We start from the raw sequence: 18,228 nt of genomic DNA, 5'->3' as shown, positions 1-18,228 counted from the left end.
GTAAATTGCTAACCTGTTACGAATGAGAGACCGCGTTCCTCCCGCAGTTCCCAAATGTGACCTGACGGCGCCGCAGCCGCAACACAGAGCCTTCTTTCGCTTGAAGTCGACGCATGAGCAAGGATTTTTTCAAGGGTTGCATGATTCCTAATCTCATGGATGCGCCACGGTGCCTTTGCTAGCAGCCTGCTGTGTCGAAATGTTGACCTTCCAAACAGTGAATCGCGACCTACTGCAAGCGGGACAGATGCTATCATTTTTCATCAATTTACGCAAAACTTGGTGCTAGCAAGTTATTAAAGGACGCCTCATTGAGCAATTAGCAATTAGCTCGCAAGAGTTTTGCAGTTGTACCTGCCGTACTTGCTTGCAACTGATTGGTGTTGTGTCCCAAACACGACGATTTTTGGCTTTTGGTACCCCCCACGCCGCTCTTTGCATGCAACATCTACTAAGGCTCGCATATACATAGGTCTTTGGCTTGACTTTTCGACCGACACAGTCCAGTCGTAGGGGGGGAGAATGAAACTAACACCTTTGCGACATCCTAATAGTGTCACAGAAAGAATGCGGTAACTATATCTTATTTCGACTCCTTGTCTCCTTTTGGCTATCTAAATGTCTGGCGGCTTCGTTTAATCTGCAGGGCGCAAGGCCTCCTAAGCCCTGGCGTATCACAAGCTCAGCTGAATGGCGAGCTTTTCCAGGAAAATAAAAGGTTGAAGGAGCAGGTAAAACCCGTTTGGCGGCGCGAAGCTTCTTAACCCCCTGCAATTTTGACACGGTCAAGTTCTTTCGCAGGTCGAGATACTTCAACAGCGTCTTCGCGACTACGATGAGTTTCACAAGGTAATTTATAAGCGGCGATGTAAAGTTGCACCAAGTGTCAATTTCAGGACTTTGTCACCGCTGCAGCGTGTCACGGACGAGGCGGAGGCTGCAGATGCCTATGCGACGAAGTTATTGGCCGATAAGGAGCGGGAGCTTCGGGACATGAAGATTTACGCATTCGACCATAAATACGAACGGTAGGATCGGACATGGGTTGAGAGTGCTGGGACGGTTGTAGTACGGTACCACGAATGTCCTCGATGCGTCGGAGGCATTAATAGTTTTTTTCACGTGAAGGCTTGCTTGTACGGAGCCAGGGGCGTATGCTTTACATCCAACCATTTGGAGGGTGGGCAGACAGGGGGCCGGGGAGAAGTCCTGACTCTTGCGTTCTGCAGTAACACTCCCGATAGGGGCGGCTGTGGCTTTCTCGCCGTATTAATCCACTTAGCTCATGCACTACGCCTCAGGGAGCGGCTGGATAAGATCAACACGTCGCTGGCTGCTGAGAAGAAATCTGCTGAGGACCAGCTCGTCAGCGTCAAGCAGCTGTTACAGGAAGCTCTCCAAAACGATGAACAACGGCGGGCGTACATCGCATCGCTGGAAGTTCAAATGACCGAAGAGAGAAAGGCGCTCACCGCGTGAGTTTAGCGTTCTACTTACGTTCTACGATGCTGTGTCGTACGTTCCGTGAAGGCATGTGGAGGGATCCAAGATTTTGGTTACATGATACATGTCTCCTATGCCTTCTGCAGGGCGATGCAAGAGCTACAGGCGCAACGCCAAGAGGTTGCCACCAAGGAGCGTGCCATATCCGGTGCGTGCCAGTTGCACTTGAGGATTGGTTATCCTGGTAGTTGTTGTAGCTATCTGTATCAGTACGGGATTTGCGCACCTTTTGGCAATGGTTTTAATTTCAGGTAACCGTAGTGATTCTTGACCATTGCGTGCCGAATTGCGCCTCAACCACGTTCGCAACTACTTTCGTTGACTACTTTGCAGCCGAGCTGGAGCGTGTCAAGGGCACTAAGTGCGAGCTGCTGGATCGCGAATCTCAGCAAGTCGTCTCGGCTAAGCGCATGGCAGAGCAAGCAGCTGAGCTGGCCAGACGCGAGGCTGCGGTTCTAGCACTGGAGGCGGCAGCGACCGCGAAGGCGGCAGCACAAGCTGCTCAGGACGCGGAATTGGCAGTGCAGGCGGCGGAACTGGAAAAGCGGGAGGCTGAGGTGAGATTTATTCCAATTGTGTGGCGTCCGGGTTGTCATGGATGTATCCTTTGGTACTTGTTTGAAGCGGTCTAGCGTCTGCAAGCGCTTTGCAAATGATATAGCACCCGGGCGGTATATTTTCTCAGGGGAGTCGCTTGCAAGGATGCTTACACGGGGATGTAATTCACACGTCGATTTTAAGGTGCGGCTTGGGAGGCGTCACGCGTTCTATAATGAGCTTTGATTCATCCTTCGTTGTACCGTGCAACATGACTCCGTCCCCGCGCATGTCATGGTACCACAGCTCAAGGAAGCAAAGGCGGAGCTGGGGAGGACAATCCAATCGAATCAGGCTCTAGCTCGTGCTCTTGAGAAGGAGAAGAGCGAGGTAGATCTCGTCTCCAAGAACAATCGCATCCAGACGACGTTGTTGGAAGAACGTTTTATGGAGTATAATGTCAAGCTCAAAGAGTTGCGCCAGCTTGAAGCGAAGGTGCGTGAATTGCACGACCTGAGGCTGGCCTGCGTACCATTGTGGCGTTGGCTTCGGGTGCCCGTCAGTCTTGTTGGCGGATCAGCGTTGAGGGGCACCCTGGGGCTCGCCTTGGTACGGGTGCTTCCCGTGTCAGCTTTATTGCAGTTACGTGTTCGGTTCAGGCACGTTCCATTTTGCTGTTGTTGCCAAAGCATATAAGCTTTCATCACGTCTCCTGGTCGCCTGCAGCTGGACGCTGACGCGAAAGAGCTGACCTTACAGAAGCAGAACCTGGCTTCGGCGGAAAAAGCCCTCGCAATCCGTAACGATGAGGTGCAGCGCCGCGAGATTGACCTGGAGACGGCGTTCGCGAGGCTTCAGGATGTCGAGACAAGAATTGTCCAGGAGCAGGTGCACTTTGCGCGATAGCAATGTTGAGGGTTTGCTTCTTTGCCTGGTCCTTCCCCTCTGGTTGGGTAGCTTTTACTCGACGTGCTTAGGGGTAATCTAGCATAGGTTGAAGTGTTGCTGACCCAAGGGGTCGTCTACCTGAAGGAAGGCCGTTCAATGGTGCACAATTCCCGAACTCTGTATGACCTGACGCTGTTGCCAGGCTGCGGCCGAGGAAAATCGAAGACAATTTGAGGAGAAGGCTGCCGCTGTCAACACCGACTTGGCGCGTCTTGAAGCCGCTCGTCGCGAGCTGGAGGAGCAGCGCGCTCGTCTAGATGAACAGCGCCACGACCTGGAGGACTTCAGTACCCAACTGCAAGCTGATAAGGCGAACTTCAAGGTCGGCAAGGGAATGCGTATTGTCGTGAAGTTGGATTTCAAGCATGGGTGGAACTGTTCTTTGGGCACCGGCATGCATGTACTTTCCCGCTCTTGCGTTTATGCTGTGACCCTTGCTGCTTACCGGTAGGCGTGCAAGGAAGCTGCCGAGTCCCTGTTGGCGCGGGCAGATAATTTGCGTTTCGACCTGGAGCAGCGAGAAGCAGCAGCTGCAGGGGCGATGGCTGCAGCTTTGGTGGAGGCTGCCGCAGCTCAGGAGGCTGCAAAGGACGCTAATAGCGCTTTGCAAGAAACGCGGCAGGTACACGTTAATTAGATGCCGTTCGTCTCGATGCTAAATTAAGGTGTTGCTTGCGCCTCAAGGCCGCAGCATGACTGTGGTTCAACCATGTTTTGCTATCGTGTACTCTTTTGATGACCGATAATATTGCTGACACCGAGCACCTATCTTGCTTTCGTAGCGTGCATCGAGTCTTGCCGAAGCAGAGGCAGCGTTGCAAACCGAGAAGGTGCAGGTGGACGAGCTTAACCAGAAGGTGGTGGCCGAGCTTGAGGCAGCACTGGCACGCAAGCATGCACTTGATGAGCGGGAGGCAGCACTCAGCGAACTTTCACAAAAGGTAACGGGACTCCCGAGTACGGTGCTCCAGTCTCTGCTCCCTGATCATGCTTTGTAGCGAACGTTTGCATACGATTGCTGTGCGCGTTCCTGCGACCCATGTTTAGAGCGATGAAACAACGGAGAGTGGGATTGTGCATGCCTTGCTTGGCACTAATGTATGATTATGCTTCCCGTCATGTGCCCAGTTAAACGAGAGCACCAAAGAGCTGGAACGGCGGCAAGTCGAGCTCGCGAAGGTGGCGGAAGACTTAGCTCACCGCGAGGCACGTATTAAACCACAGGAAGATGAACTCAAGGGCCGCATGGTTACCTTGGTTGCCCGGGAGCGCGACGCAGCCGACCTGGACAGGGAGGCCAGTAAGAAGCTCAAGACGTTGGAGGTGCGAGGTTGGGAAGCTGAGTATGTAGACGTGCATTTGCATTGTGAATTTCACATCCAAATGGGGCACGGGCCTTGACGATGTAGCGTCAAAAGTTTTGGATGCTTTGCGTAGAGCAGCCCATATCACAAAAGCACCACTGCGTATATTGTTCACTCGCCCCATGTTTCTGTTTGGGTTGGTCCCGGATTACCGTGTATTTCTGTGTATCACCCTTGCTAAAAGAGCTTTGTCATGTCTTGCGATTGCTGTCATCGTAGGACCGGGAAGCGGCTCTGCAGAGGCGCGAGGAGGCGGAGCGCGAAAACGCGCCGAAAGGGAGTAAGGTGGGTGTTTACAATTTAAAGGGAGGGTTCTCAGAAATGAGTATCATGGGTTTGCGTGCACGAACGTTTATCCGTGACAAGTCATCCCCTTTCGTCCACGCGTAACATCAGGCTGCCAAGCGGGAGGCCGAATTGCGTGCACGGGAGGCCGCAGCTGAGAAACGTTCCTTGGAGCTTGAGAAGCTCGCTGCGGACCTTCAGGCGCGTGAGGCAGAAGTAAAGCTAGCAGAGGAGGAGGCAATCGCAAGGAAGGAGGCCGCCACGCAGGCAGCCGCCTCTATGCGGGCTGAAGCGGATGCAGCAGTGCACCGAGCTGAGCAGGCCCAGGCTGATTTACAGGTGGGTGATAGCGTATAGCTCTTGCATGTTGAGTCGGTCTAAATCAGTGGCCCTCCTCACCTTTCATTTTCAGGTCCTCCATGAGCAAGTGGCTGCCTTTTTGGCCCAAGATAAGGAGCTGCAGGTGGCATTGCAAACTGACAGAGTGGAGCTTGTCGGCTTGCAGGAACTTCTGCAACAGAAAAAGGTGGAGCGCGAAAACCTAGAAGTGCAGGTCCAGAAGCTTCATGAAGAGTTACGGCTTGTGCAGGAGGCTCTAGAGCAGCAGCATGCTGCATCCGCTGGTGGTGGTGCTGCTGCTGCAGGAAGGGTTGCGGCCGCGAGGGCAACCCGCATGAGCGCTACGGAGCTCGTTATCGAGATGGCCACCCCTGCAAACGAGACCCGCCTAGGGGGAGATGATGAACTCAGCAACTTGCGGAAGGTGTGTATTGACTAGGGATTACGAACTCGTCAGCGGCGCCCTTCTGGGAGTTCAAATAGGAAGTAGCCTTGCTCGGTCCGACCACTTGAGTCGCATAATCATGGGCGCATACATCATGCGTTCCCCCAGGGAAGGGAATACACTACCCGATGGTTCAATTGCTAGTCCCATTTTCCTAATGATTTCTTTCTGCTGGTCTGTACAGGAGCTGGACGACCTTCGCGTGCAGCTTGAAGACCTCCAAGCTGAGCGCAGCATTTCGGATGAACGCATCCGTGCTATGGAGAAAGAGCTGGCAGCAGTGAAGGCATCCTCGCCTAGACTAAATAGCTCCAAACAGTAAGGACGGGGACGCCTTGGGAAACATTTAATATCAAGTTCATGACCATCCTTGGCACAAACGTAATCAGGGGATGGTACTGAGAGCAACATCGTTTCTATCACTGCAGGCCTACTCCTGTGGACTCACCGTTGCATGGTGCTGCGGGAGCAACGGTGGCTGCAGCGGATGGTGCTGATGTCACCGCAGTGCTTGCGCCCGGTTCGGTGCCCGCTGATGAATCAGCACGAATGGACGCCTCGGCGCCCATGGGTGAGTCCGCACCTGCAGTCGGGTCGGTCCCCGAGGGTAGCCCGCGCCCCATGACTGGCTTGGCGCCGCCAGACTGCTCAGCGCCCCTGGAGGAAGTTAACGAGGTGTCCCATGACACACCTGCCAGCAGTAGCCGGGCAACTAGCAGTCGCAGGGTTGGTGCGACTACCGCTAGGAGCACGGTGGCATCAGCCGCCCGGGCTACAAGCACTCGCGGCCGTGGGCGTGGACGAGGAACAGGGCGGGGTGCTGGCCGGGGTGATACACCCGCTGTGGCGGCACGTGAAGGGACGCAGGCGGCGGCAGCAGCACTTGCGACTTCAACGCGCGATGCAGCGTTGAAGCCGATTCAGGAGGCCAAGGCGGAGCATCACGGCCTCCCACAGCCAGGTCCCGGCACTACCTCCCGTGCGGCCCCACCTGCAGACGCGGCAATCCCTGCTCCATCGCCGGCTCGCGCGACACGCAGTCGAGTTAGTCGCGACTCCAGGTGTGGAGGGAAATGATATGTTACACATAGTAAGGAGGGTAACCCTGCTTCCATTATTTGGAATGCTCCACTGTGAACACTAAATCTGTTTGTACTAATGCCACAGGTTTTGCCAAGCACAGCAAACCTAAGCCGTCTTTAAAGTCATGCCAGCGCATCTGAATCTGTGTTTTTCGTGTCTGTGCAGGGCCGAACAGCAAGCTGCAGCGGCGGCCACGACCGCCACGGCCGAAACGGGAGGCAAATATACGCGCGCAACGAGGTCATCAAGCAGGATTGCTGCCCCGCCCGCCGTGGGCGTTATGGCCGCTGCCGCTACCCCGTTGCCATCGGACAGTGGAGAGCCGCGCGTGACGCGTGGGCGTGTATCTACACGCAGTACCCGCACACAGGCACAGCCGGATGAGGCTGAGGGTAGGTCATTTCTTAGGCAAGCCTATGTATTGACAGGAAACCTGCTCTCGCATTTTTCTGTACTTCCTTGGGCCTGCAGGTAGCTGGTGTTGGACAGGCGCCTCACTGTTTAGGCGTACCAGCACAGCTTCCATAAGACCTTGCTTATCGCCGGTCTGCACTTGGTTGTTTAACCTGTTCGCTGCCTTGGACTTTTGCCTTGCAGTGGACCAAAAGACGACAGCATCTAAGGCGGCAAATCCCAAGACTGCTGCATCGAAGGACAGGTACGCGCCAAGCATCTTATGACTCGATCGGCTGTGGGCTGGCTTTTTGTATATCGTACACGCGTACAATTTACATCTAACTGACTCGACTTGGTGCTTGCCTTGCTTCTTCCCGTTCCCAGCACGAAGCGGCGGCGCGAGAGTGACGATGGCGATGCCACGGCAAAACGCCGCAAGTCAGGCAGTGGCAAGCATTTGGGCATCCTGGACGACTAATTCGCATGGTCAATGGGTCCCCGGTGATCCCTAAATTAGCACGTTCTGCTGCAGCTCAAGCCGTGATGAATTGATGTCTGCTGAAATTGGATATGGGAAGGGCTCATTCTGCGTAATGCAGGATGCAGTGTGTCTCAGCAGGGATGGGGTATCGGTGGAAGGGGACTATTTTCGGTGTACAAGGCGCATGTACAAGGCGCATGTGTCTTCTATGTGTCTTCTATGTGTCTTCTATTTTAAAACAGATTATTAGGCGACTGCATGCATGCCGTTTTTACCATTAAGGGTATTAGGGTGCTAGGGTACGCGGCCTAAGCGACGTTCGATACGGCAGTGTGTACGTTCAACGGCATGTGATGGCTTGGACGTGGTGTCGGATTTTGGGTAAGACCCATACATAATAGTGAGCAGGTTGCGATATCTTGTGGCTGACGACTGTCGTACAGGGAAGTTTTTCCTTGTGCCCAGCGTGATCGACCGATGTACATTGATCAACAAATTATCAAAAAGCCAGCGGCTAGTTTCGCCACTGCATGGGTACGGAGATGTGTACCTTGGATTTATGGATCGATTAAGGTATACAATGAAAACTTTAGATGGATGGCAAAAATACGTTTGCCTGCCTCAGCCCCTAACATACGGAGAACCGTGTACCAGGCAAGTGGTCCCGGCACTAAGCCATTTCGTAGTTGCCGTTCGGGATAAGATGGTTTATTCGAAGGGGAGGATTTTATCCAACACCTGTTCTGTTCACGCATGGAAACGAAAACCGGGATAGAAGCAGACTTGCCGAAGACTGCACGTATCACCAAGTGCTACCTGCGCTTAATGTCGAGGCAACTTACAGTCTTCGCCTGTTGTCTGCCCTGCAAGTTCGAACATGCAATGCGGCTGACGAACAGGACAAATCTTCACCCGAGGGCATTGATTGAGCCGTAACCCTGCTTAAACGGTAGAGCGCCGACGTAATGCGTTTCACCTCAGCCATCTGATTTACATAGTATTAATGTATATTAATGCATATACGATACATACTTCCCATTCCACGCAAGGATTAAAGAATGAATGGTAGATATGGCGTCCCAAATGTGCGTACGAACGGACTGCTTTCACACCCTTATTGAAATAACTCATGGGGAATTTCCACGGTTTTTGCGGAAAGAAGGTTTAAGTTTACCACACCATTCCTTCACCATCAATATGAGGCTTTTAACTGCCCTGAACAATTTTCTCGGCGAACCATGCTCACGTTCACAATGAGGGATTGCAATGGCAAAATTCTTTGATCATTTACTCTCTTATTTTCATGTTGAATTGAGTGCACTGTTAGTGCCAAGAATGGGTGTTGTAACCGGAACCCAGACTTCAGTACCGCGGTATCCGTTGTACGATGAGTTGTCAACCGAGAAGCCAAAAGGTTTCTAGCAAGGTAACCTGAAAAATGAGTGCTTATAAGTATAATACTTCTTTCGCCATCCCTACGGAGGTTAGGATGCATCGATCGGATGGATAGTCCAGGGCTTGCGTCACTTAATGAAAGGCGGAGGTAAATTGTTGAAAAGTGAAGTGGCTAAGGAGTATCTAGACTTGAGGTGGCGGGCCGGTCCTTCTGAAACGACTGCAAACGGGCCCTCCAAATGCCGGGGAGCACAAACCGGAGTCAGAGCGGCCACTCGGTCAGCAGTTTCAGTTCAGCGCCTAGCAGGGAAAGCGTCGTAAGCAGGTATGCCGTCGGTTCTCTATTTGCATAAGAACGTTTTACTACGTACTTCATTCGCTGCTTGGATTACTCTGATCATATGGGTTTTACTTTGCGAATAATAATCCTCTTATGAAGGAACTTCGGGTAGGCACTCCAAAGCGCTTCTACGTCCCCATCCAGCACGCACGTCGCCTTTATGTGGCTACCCTATTCTCTTATACACATATTTAGTTTAGCATACCTGGCTTGACCTCGTAATCTTGGGTTGTAAGATTTGCCGCTCCGTCACACATGGCAGGCTCGAAGATGGTGCAACGTCTGAACTTATGGAATTGGGCGAGGTGCGCTTTCTTTAACATATTTCTGCACAATGTAACGCCTGACCTGTTTCTTGGTGTTGAGTTATCGTATCTGAGGACTTGTCGACGCTCCCACGCACGCACGCACGCGGTACATGCAGCAAACCCAATGGTGTGTTTTACTGATCTGAGCGGCTAGAAGGAACCCGCATCCTATGGTGTGCGTTCGGTGCCTCACACGGCATATTCCCATGTCAACGCCTAGTTGAATCCCTGTCGGTCATCAAGGGGCGACAACCGGGGCTTGGGGCCTTCCACAAGGACCCTGCCTAGACAGCTAAGGGCCGCCACGTCACACCAAGCAGCGCTGCTAATGAGTAGTAGCTCAAATGACGTATTTGATGTGGCAGCTCGAGCACCACAGCTGTAAGGGAGCTCCTGTAGCTCCAACACAGGCATAGACTAACCGTGCGATCATTACAACACGCTGATTTCCCGAACACGGCCACAGGGCTTCGTGGTGGGGGTCTTTGGCGTGCTGTTCACCATCGTTAAGGAGCGCTACAACACCGGCGTGCGCTTCCTGCTCGTCAAGTAAGGGGATCAAATAAGCCAGTAAGAGAGATAACCCACCGGCACTCATGCAGTAGCCCGGCGAGGTACATCATATCCATCAGTCCATGAATAGAATTGTCAGTTATGGGGTCGCAACCCTAAGCTTTCACGGAGAGCAATTCCGGGGCCAGAGTATGGCGCACTATGCACAAAGGACCCGCATGCCGTAAACGGAAGGCCCCTGTATCTTGGATAACAACAGCATTGACGAAATCACCTACACTGTTTGGCCTAAGGTTATGTCGAATACATGTATGGGTCGTTTCATGCGTTGGGCTGCTGCGCGTTGATGGCATACATACCACAGGTCAAACTATGTGTCATGAAAGCTGGCACCACACTTGTGCATGCGCTTTACCTTTTACCTGCATGCAGGCTGGCATTGGACTTCTGCCAGCTCTTCACTGTTGTATTCACGACCAGAGACGGATGGGTTATCGAGAAGGGTCTATGGTGAGGTGGCATACGGTCCTTAGGTCCACACATACAAAGCATACGTGAACTGTTGGGCGAGATATTATCATCGGGCATCCGGCCTTCTTGCACCTGAAGGCACTACCGCATGTAAGGCCAATAGTCCACTATGGGGACCACCGCAAGCCTTGGGCTTTGGTCAGATGCCCCAGTCGAGGCCGTGACTAGGGTGCTGCACTCGATGGTTTTTTGATCGTGACTGCTCAGCCCTAAATATGTCTATATTTTTTACTTAGTAGAAGTTAGCACTAGCTAAATAGCTGGGTCGTTAGTCTTTATTTCTACAATAAACAGCCCGTTAATCGTTTCATGCACTGCATGTCCTGCATCCCTATGCCAGATTGGGCGATGCCGCTTGAGGCCATCCGAGTCCATTGCTGACTGATGCCCGATGCTGCTTCACGCGCTTTCCCTGTCCTCACCGTCTTCCCCCTTACAGGCTGTGGAAGGTGCTCCAGGTGCTGCAAATCGAGGACCTCATTAAGCCCCGGGTGGGTGGGGGGATGTTGGGGTGGGTGGGGGAGTGAGTGAGTACATTTGAAAGTCTGATGGCATAGTCCTACACTGGGGTTTGGATGATTGTGTTGGGGGAGGTGTCGGCGCGTGTGTTGCAAAAGGACCCGGCAGGATACCATTATTTACTAATCTTTAGCAGCGTGGTGTGTTTGCGGGCTTGTTTTCATTTAAAGCCTTCACATACGCGTGCGCCTGCGTTGATTTGCGGATGTCCTGTCCTGTCCTATCCTATCTCCTGTCCTAGGGACATTCATGAAAACTTATAGATGCATCAGTCACTCCGCGAAAAATATGTCTGTGTTTGTGTTACATGGTCGTGGGATGCGTTCCCCGTACCTGAAAACGATATCAAAGGGCCCAAGCGCCATGGCAGAAGACACGGCATCGTCTACACCCAAACAGGAAGGACCAAAGAGCGCGAGAAGGCCATCTGGCCCCGAGTGTGGTCTTTAAACAAACGAAGAAGCCCCCGTGGAGTGTGTAACCTTTGCGTTTTTTCCGTCTGCCCACCTTCCGGGCCCGCAGGGCTACACGATATTTCTGGTGGCGCTTTACATTATGATTGCACTTTTGGGCGCGGCACTGGCGCTGGCCGCATGGGTGGCATGGTGCTTTCAGAACCGCAATTTTCCCTTCGTGTGGTGGGTGCGGACCGCGGGGCAGGCATGCCAGGGCAGTACTAGTTCCTGTCATGATGGGACCGCCTGGGAAAGGGCATTGGCGCTTGGGCCTGGGCATAATGCCACCACAGGAGGGAATGGCACCTGACCTGCCGGCTTTTGAGGTCAATGCAAACGCTCCCGCGTGTGGCCTGTTTTGGGTTGTAATTTTAGTTTATTACAAGTACAATATTCAGACAATCTCTGTATAACATAGTCCACATAAACAACATGGATCGGCCTAATATTGAGAGGAGGAGCCTCCCTTCTCTGCGGGCTACGGGAGAGATGGGAGGGAGGACGAAGGTAAGAGGGTTACCCTTTCAAACCTGACCTTATCCTCTCTCCCTGCTCTCTCACAGCCCACTCGTCCTACTGCCCAGCCTTCATTGGTCTTCTGGCTTTTGATGCATGTCCTTTGCTTCTGCCGCGTCCGTCCAACGACCTATTCAGTGGTCCCATTGCCCACGGCCTGTTGGTCATTGATTTGTTCCCCCCAGTACCCACCGCCCACTCTCTTAGGCTGCTCGCGTTCAGCTCTTGCCCGGGTCTGATTTTCCTTTCCTAACCCATCAATCCCTCCATCCATCCCTCCATCCAACGTTTCTCCAATACTTCAGGCCAATTAAGGTGCTCCGCGTGTACGCCATCATCTTCTTCCACATCCTGGATGTGGCCGCATTGGCGCTACTGCAGCTGCCTTTTGACTGTAAGCCTAACACCTACCGCGCGGCTTTAGCTGACTGCGCCGCTATGTGCTTAACGGACCATGCAACTATAGCTTTGCGTTCCATGGCTAGGCTCCAATGCTGCTCATGTCCGGCCCTTGCTTTGGCATGCTGCGCTTCCATGGCGTGTTCGTCAGCGTCGTTGTGGGGAGCATGAAGGACTGCTGGAAGTGCGTGAGGCGCCGGGCCCGTTCTACGTCGATACTTTTTCAAGCCTCCGGAAGGCGTTAATGAGGAAGAGGACGGTTTTGCGTGACCTGTCCTAAGCCGTATTGCAGCACCGGCAGCCGCCCTGCCCATTTCAGACTGCCCCTTGTCCTGGCTATACCTCCTCCTATCTGTAAGGCTGCAACCCGGCAGCGCCGCGCGACCAACCGCTGTGACTGCCAATCGCCCCCGCAGGTCGTTGGATAGGCTTCCCCAAGGCTGACCGCAACCTGCTGGCCATGTTCCCTAGCACGGGTGAGTAGCACCAGCACCAGCAGCAACAGGGGGGATAACAGCAGACTCCGGGAGGGGCCTGTAACTGAATGCTGAGGTGCCGCAGATATAACAATGAGCTGACGGTTAAAAATATGAGGATAGAAATTTGAGGAAGCCTAGAGGCTCAAGAGTAATTTGCCGGTGGCTCTTGATGCGAAGTCAAGTGCGACGGCATAAAGCATGGGATGCATGGAGGATGTCCTGGTCCAGTAGGCAAGGACCGGGGGATTCTCCTGGCTCAGTCGCTGGGGGTTGTTGGATTGTTTCATTGTGTTTTTACTTGAACGATTCATTGGTTGTGCGTGTGCGTGCGAAGGGTAGTACCCACCTACCTTTCCGCCGCCGCGTGCTCCGCGCTTCCGCCTTCCTAGCAACCCACTCTACCCGCCCTGCGGGGTCCTTTCCGGACCTTATTTGCTTTCCCCCACGCAAACCCTCCTCGCTGTTTTGTGTTTGTGTGCACACGCCCTTAGCAAGCCGAGTTGAACATAAGTGCGTGCTCGTGCGTGTCTACATGTGTATGTGCGTGTGCTTGCCCGGGTGGCGCAGTGTGCACAAACATGCCCCACGTGGCCCACATGAGCGCCGCGGGGGCGGCCATGGCGGCGTATCTGTGCATGGCTCTACTCAACCTTATGGCGGTGGGTGGAGGGATGATTTTGGGGGATGAGGAAAGGACAATGGCAAGCGGTTTCAGGAAGAGCAACGGCATGGTTGGGGGAGGCAATGATCTGGATAGTCGGGTCAGGACTCAGGTTCGGGCTCCCGTGAAATTGGGTTATGGAGTTTTACAGGTAGGAGGGGTGTAGGGCGGAGGAGGGAAGTCCTGTCATGGAGGACGGTTTGCGAGGCGGATTGCTAGGCGGCCTCCTCGTTCTCTTGCTGCGACAGGCGCCACGCTCGGCCTGCGTCTCCCCATTGACGGCTCACCACAATCATATCACCCCATATTTCTATGCACCGGTGCTGTACCGCAACCGCCAACAGGACTTTGAACTCAACCCTACAACGAGGAACCTTTATGCAACCGCCAATAGCAGTGTCCAGGTGGGTGCGGGGCCCCCGGGGTTGGGAGGCGTCGTAAGGCCCATAAAGCTGGTACAGCTACATGCGGCTTCAGGGGGTTATATACGCTCGAGAGCAGCTCGCGCTGGTCCTTACCGCAGGGTTCGCTTGCCATTTCCTTACCGCTGCCTGTTTTCGCGGAAGGAAGTAGCCTTTCCTCTTTCGCCTCGCCTTTTGGTGTTTCTCCTTTGTGGACAATGCCACACACATGGGATTCCGTGACATGCCTGCCGGTCGCAGGTTCGTGCATTTTGCGTGAAGTTCCTCATGACCGTCGTGTCGTACGGCGTCGGTTGGGAGAAGGTCAAGGTCATCCTGCAGTTCGCCTTCTCATGCTACCTGACGTGGATCTACCTGAAGTGGGTGAGTGCAGTGCTTACCTTCCGGATTTAATCGAAGCGCAATTTTGCCTGGGATCTCAGATTTGGGGGCATTGGGGACGTTCAATATCTGCAAGATGTTGGACCTGTACAGGATTCGACGTAAATGACACACGGCGCAAGCATACCCGCAAGCACACCTGCTTGTCTGTGGACTCCTCTAAACCTTTGCCAAAGGAAGTACACCTCCTTTCCCCTCACACTGCGTTTTGATTTTGCGCAATTGTATAATTGCGTGTGCACTTACGCGATCACACACGCATCATCCACACGCAAGGATCCACATCTTCATCCTTGCTACGGTTGAAGATGCTGCGGTTGCACTTTTGATTTCCGTTCTGTTCCAATGCCCGCTTGCTTCTTCTCCCGTCCTACCGCCTCGCTCGGTCTCCCCCAATCGCCCTCATTCGCAGCAACCACACCTATTCGGCTGGGTCAACCACCTCCGAGTGGGCCTTAACGCCTGTGTCGCCACCATCGCCCTGGGGGCCGTCATCCTGGTCTTTCAGGACTCGGTGCGTCACCTACGTGTGCGTCAGCTGCGTCGAGGGAGGGGAAATCAAGCAAAGCCGCCGTTCTTCAAAACGAAGTTGTCAAAACCACCTGGCCGTTTTATTACCGTGTTTATTACCGTGTACCTGTATCTGCTGTTATTCCTCTGCGCTCTGGACTAATACCTTATCTATAAGGCTGCGTGGTGCGTGCATATGGCATGTTTGAGCTGTGTGTATGTGAAGGCTGCCTGCAGCAGCGCTCGGCAGCTGCAGGGCCCGTGGGGGCCCGTGGCCCTGCTCTCCAGACCGCCATCAAAACCGGCTGCGTCACCGTCCATCATTGCCGTCCTTGCAAAGTGCAAGCAGGCCAGCGACGTGTTGGGGGCCCTATGCCATGTCGTGACAATCACTGCACAAAGCGACACAGGGCCGGTTTACTCAAACAGGACCCTACCCCACCCCGCCGCAACCCCGGCTGCCAGTTGCCCCGCCAATGCATGCACGCCCAGGGCATACCTAACGGCACGCCCAGGGCACGCCCAGGGCATACCTAACGGGGCATGTACGGCACATAAACCCGCCACAAGTAGCCCAAAACCCGCGGGACGATCCCACACCATCCTCTCCCCAGCGAGGCAGCGGCGCACGAGGTGTCGTACCTTGTTCCAAGTCTCAGAAGGCAGCACGACCTGATGAGAGGCCGCTCCCTAGCCATCATTGCGCGTCACCAGCGGCTTTAGGGTGTTGAACCCATTCTCACCTTTTTAGAGAGCTCGCCTCTGCCTTCGCTGGGGCCGCCTTCGCTGGGGCCGCCTTCGCTGGGGCCGCCTTTTGAACTTCACGCACACGCACGCGCACACGCACACGCACGCAGGCTGACTTGCGCTTCCGGGAACGAGCCACCACCACATTTTTGTCCATGATGGGCATCGCCATGTGCGTCGGCACGCTTGCGTCGTACGTACGGCTGAAATGGTTCACGATGTACGTGCTGACGCGGTACCGTACGGCACCACCGGGCCAGAAGGCACGCCGCATCTACAAGTTCAAGGATTCCCGGGAGGTGGGTTCTCCTCCGCGAAGGGGGGGGGGAAGCTGCTGGCGTAGGCAGCTGCGGTGCGGAGCCGCTGCCACCGCCGTCTAAACAGGATCGTGTGTCCTATATATATGTATATGTGCATACCTTTCGTGGCACAGGATCTGCAAGTTAGGCGGTAGCGGGGCCCAGGTCAGCAGGTTGTTCGGGATAGGTGTTGTTGAACGATAGGATCAAGGTGCAAGGTAATCAGGTGAGGGTGAGGGGATGTCGCCAGTCGGGGTCAGTCGCCAGTCGCACCGCACAAAGCGACACACCAGTCAGCATCCCGGCACCTTCCTTTTTGTTTTCCATCCTTGTCCACATCATCCTGCGCATTTGGCTTGCATGTCCCGTCGGCTCGCATATCGTTGCTTTCCTTCCTGCACCGCTCGCACACACAGTCCGTCCTCCCTCACTCCGCCGGCGGCCCAAACCGTGACCTCCTACCACCCCCCCTAGGGAGAATCCGAAAACGGTAAAGCCGTAATACCCGTGCGCTGCTGTACACTTCTTGTCCCCCGTCGCACAGGTTGAGATCGTGGCGCGTGTCTGTCGCAAGTGGACAGATCCGCACTACGAAGTGTTGGACCGCGCCGCCGCTAAGGAGGCTGAGATCGTGATCAAGGGCGGCATGCAGATGTTCCCGGGCAACGCCTACATGATCATCACGTACGTCAACCTGCTCATTGATGTGCTAGAGTCCACGCAGACGGGCTACAGCCAGCTTCAAGTGGCCAAGAAGTGCAACCCGGGCCTCATGGAGCGCTTCGCGATCTTTGCACGAGAGCAGGTGGATGGTGGGGGTGCTTAAGTTGGGATGCCCCGTTGGCGCCTGCCCCGGCTGCATTATGCCGGTGGTGCCTCATTGAGCAATGTTTCGATGTGCGTTCCCGCCTATGGATGGTGGTGTCTTAGGGCCACGAAATGCGATTTCAAACGCTGTCAAACCTATGGCACGGATATACAAGTCCACGCACAAATGGTGGGACCCCGCTTAATTCATCCCATAATCGCCGCCGCCGCCTTTTACTTCCTGTGTGTGTTTCTTCCCCTCCAGCTTTTATGTATGGAACCCCTCTTGCATGTTCACGGTCCACTCTCCCGACCTCCCCACCTCCCCACCTCCCACAACCCTCCCCTCGCCAACCCTTCTTCTCCGTTCCATACCTCCCTTCATATAGGAGCACATGCAGCGTGCCACTGGCGCAAAATCTGGCGAGAGCAGCGTTGACCTGGTGTCGTACGTTGAATACCAGCGCAACCACAGGTGGGGGTGTTGTTGCTTGCGGTGCCGGGTCCCAGGAGTGCCGGGTCCCAGGTTATGTGTGTGACTGTCTGAGAGATTTTGTGTTTGAGGGTCGTGCTGCCCTTTACTGTTCCTCGTGCCTCGTGCCTAAACTCCTGTTACAGTGCTTTGTCCCACCAGACTCCTCTCTTGCACCCGTGCTACCCTTCGCGGTGCCACCCCATCCTGGTCGCACCCGTTGGGCCCCCGACCCAAACGCTTTTCTCCCCACCTTTTTATGTCCCCAGGCTGGTCCTGCGTGCGCACCGCGCCGCCTTGGTGGCTATCCGCAACTTCTGGCAGCTGCTGCTTCACAACACGGTCGCCTTCACATCACTGGCCAAGGCGTTGCACCGCATTGAAAAGTCCGTCAACGTGGTGAGTCTGTCGGTCCGTCGGTAATAGGATGCGGGGCCAAAAACTTTTTTAAACACCAGAGGAAGAAAGAGCCGAAGGATACGGGAGGAAGGTTTGGGAAGCGGCATTGCAGATCAGGACGGGGAAGAGACGTACGCGACTTCTTTCGCGAAACATACCCGTATGAACCAAAAGTGTTGGACCGGGGTGTGTGTCGGGTAGGGACTGCTTCGGGGCTCCTTGCCGTATCCTCGTTAATCCACCTTCCTCTTCACGTCTTTCCTCTGCCTTTCCTCCCAATTACAAGTTACATGTCCCGCACAAATGCGGGGTGCTCCGTAAAGCCGGGGGGCCCATCTTCCTAGGGTTGAAGCGACGAGGGTGCCCCCCGGGTCGCTTCACCGGGTCCCCGCCTCGGAGCCTGTCTTGTCATAAACTTCACATGCTATTATTATTATTATTATTATTATTATTATTATTATTATTATTATTATTATTACTATTATTATTATTATTATTATTTATTACTACTAGTACTATTCTTGTTATTATCATTGCACAACTGCTTTGCATCTACCAGGCAAATTCCCAGCAAATTCCCTGCCAAGTTATATAGCTCCAAACCTCTGCTATCCTCCGCATGGGCCGGAGGAATCCCCTGACTGGCTTGCGGGCCGAATGGCCTGAAGCGGATGAACACCTGTGGTGCCTATCC

General features: G+C 54.1%; 2 protein-coding genes across 2 annotated transcripts in view; both read left to right on the top strand.

The window, feature by feature from the left end:
* The first annotated feature begins 429 nt into the window (after window positions 1–429).
* VOLCADRAFT_106227 (uncharacterized protein) lies at window positions 430–7,983 on the top strand. Its single transcript, XM_002954079.1, has 22 exons — window positions 430–572; window positions 647–731; window positions 802–1,028; window positions 1,302–1,475; window positions 1,590–1,651; window positions 1,837–2,060; window positions 2,347–2,535; window positions 2,767–2,928; window positions 3,131–3,310; window positions 3,440–3,610; window positions 3,771–3,929; window positions 4,117–4,311; window positions 4,572–4,637; window positions 4,749–4,976; window positions 5,050–5,260; window positions 5,369–5,400; window positions 5,606–5,739; window positions 5,850–5,992; window positions 6,419–6,482; window positions 6,670–6,896; window positions 7,102–7,162; window positions 7,285–7,983. Exons 1-22 carry the CDS (start codon window positions 523–525, stop codon window positions 7,376–7,378), a joined length of 3,138 nt encoding a protein of 1,045 aa, XP_002954125.1. The 5' UTR covers window positions 430–522; the 3' UTR covers window positions 7,379–7,983.
* Window positions 7,984–9,406: 1,423 nt separating this feature from the next.
* The window catches only part of VOLCADRAFT_94856 (uncharacterized protein), a gene marked incomplete at both ends in the record, with an annotated part of 28,274 nt that continues 19,452 nt past the window's right edge, over window positions 9,407–18,228 (top strand). The window contains 15 exons of the mRNA XM_002954078.1: window positions 9,407–9,421; window positions 9,891–9,973; window positions 10,370–10,447; window positions 10,908–10,959; window positions 11,510–11,625; window positions 12,264–12,352; window positions 12,774–12,833; window positions 13,404–13,495; window positions 13,746–13,901; window positions 14,160–14,282; window positions 14,713–14,814; window positions 15,668–15,856; window positions 16,401–16,661; window positions 17,053–17,138; window positions 17,405–17,534. Coding sequence (XP_002954124.1) covers window positions 9,407–9,421; window positions 9,891–9,973; window positions 10,370–10,447; window positions 10,908–10,959; window positions 11,510–11,625; window positions 12,264–12,352; window positions 12,774–12,833; window positions 13,404–13,495; window positions 13,746–13,901; window positions 14,160–14,282; window positions 14,713–14,814; window positions 15,668–15,856; window positions 16,401–16,661; window positions 17,053–17,138; window positions 17,405–17,534 — 1,632 coding nt within the window. The remainder of the gene's footprint in view (window positions 9,422–9,890; window positions 9,974–10,369; window positions 10,448–10,907; window positions 10,960–11,509; window positions 11,626–12,263; window positions 12,353–12,773; window positions 12,834–13,403; window positions 13,496–13,745; window positions 13,902–14,159; window positions 14,283–14,712; window positions 14,815–15,667; window positions 15,857–16,400; window positions 16,662–17,052; window positions 17,139–17,404; window positions 17,535–18,228) is intronic.

The sequence above is a fragment of the Volvox carteri genome, assembly GCF_000143455.1.
Source record: "Volvox carteri f. nagariensis unplaced genomic scaffold VOLCAscaffold_40, whole genome shotgun sequence".
NCBI classification, from domain to species: domain Eukaryota; kingdom Viridiplantae; phylum Chlorophyta; class Chlorophyceae; order Chlamydomonadales; family Volvocaceae; genus Volvox; species Volvox carteri.
Note: the sequence above shows the minus strand (reverse complement) of the source record. Positions and strands in the feature narration are given on the sequence as shown.

What these genes read in the sequence shown, in the direction of transcription:
- VOLCADRAFT_106227 (XM_002954079.1), top strand. Translation starts at nt 523, where the DNA reads ATGAAACTAACACCTTTGCGACATCCTAATAGTGTCACAGAAAGAATG. An exon ending in AGTGTCACAGAAAGAATGCG is followed by an intron (nt 573 to 646) that starts GTAACTATATCT and finishes TTTAATCTGCAG; the next exon opens with GGCGCAAGGCCTCCTAAGCC. An exon ending in CAAGGAGCGTGCCATATCCG is followed by an intron (nt 1,652 to 1,836) that starts GTGCGTGCCAGT and finishes ACTACTTTGCAG; the next exon opens with CCGAGCTGGAGCGTGTCAAG.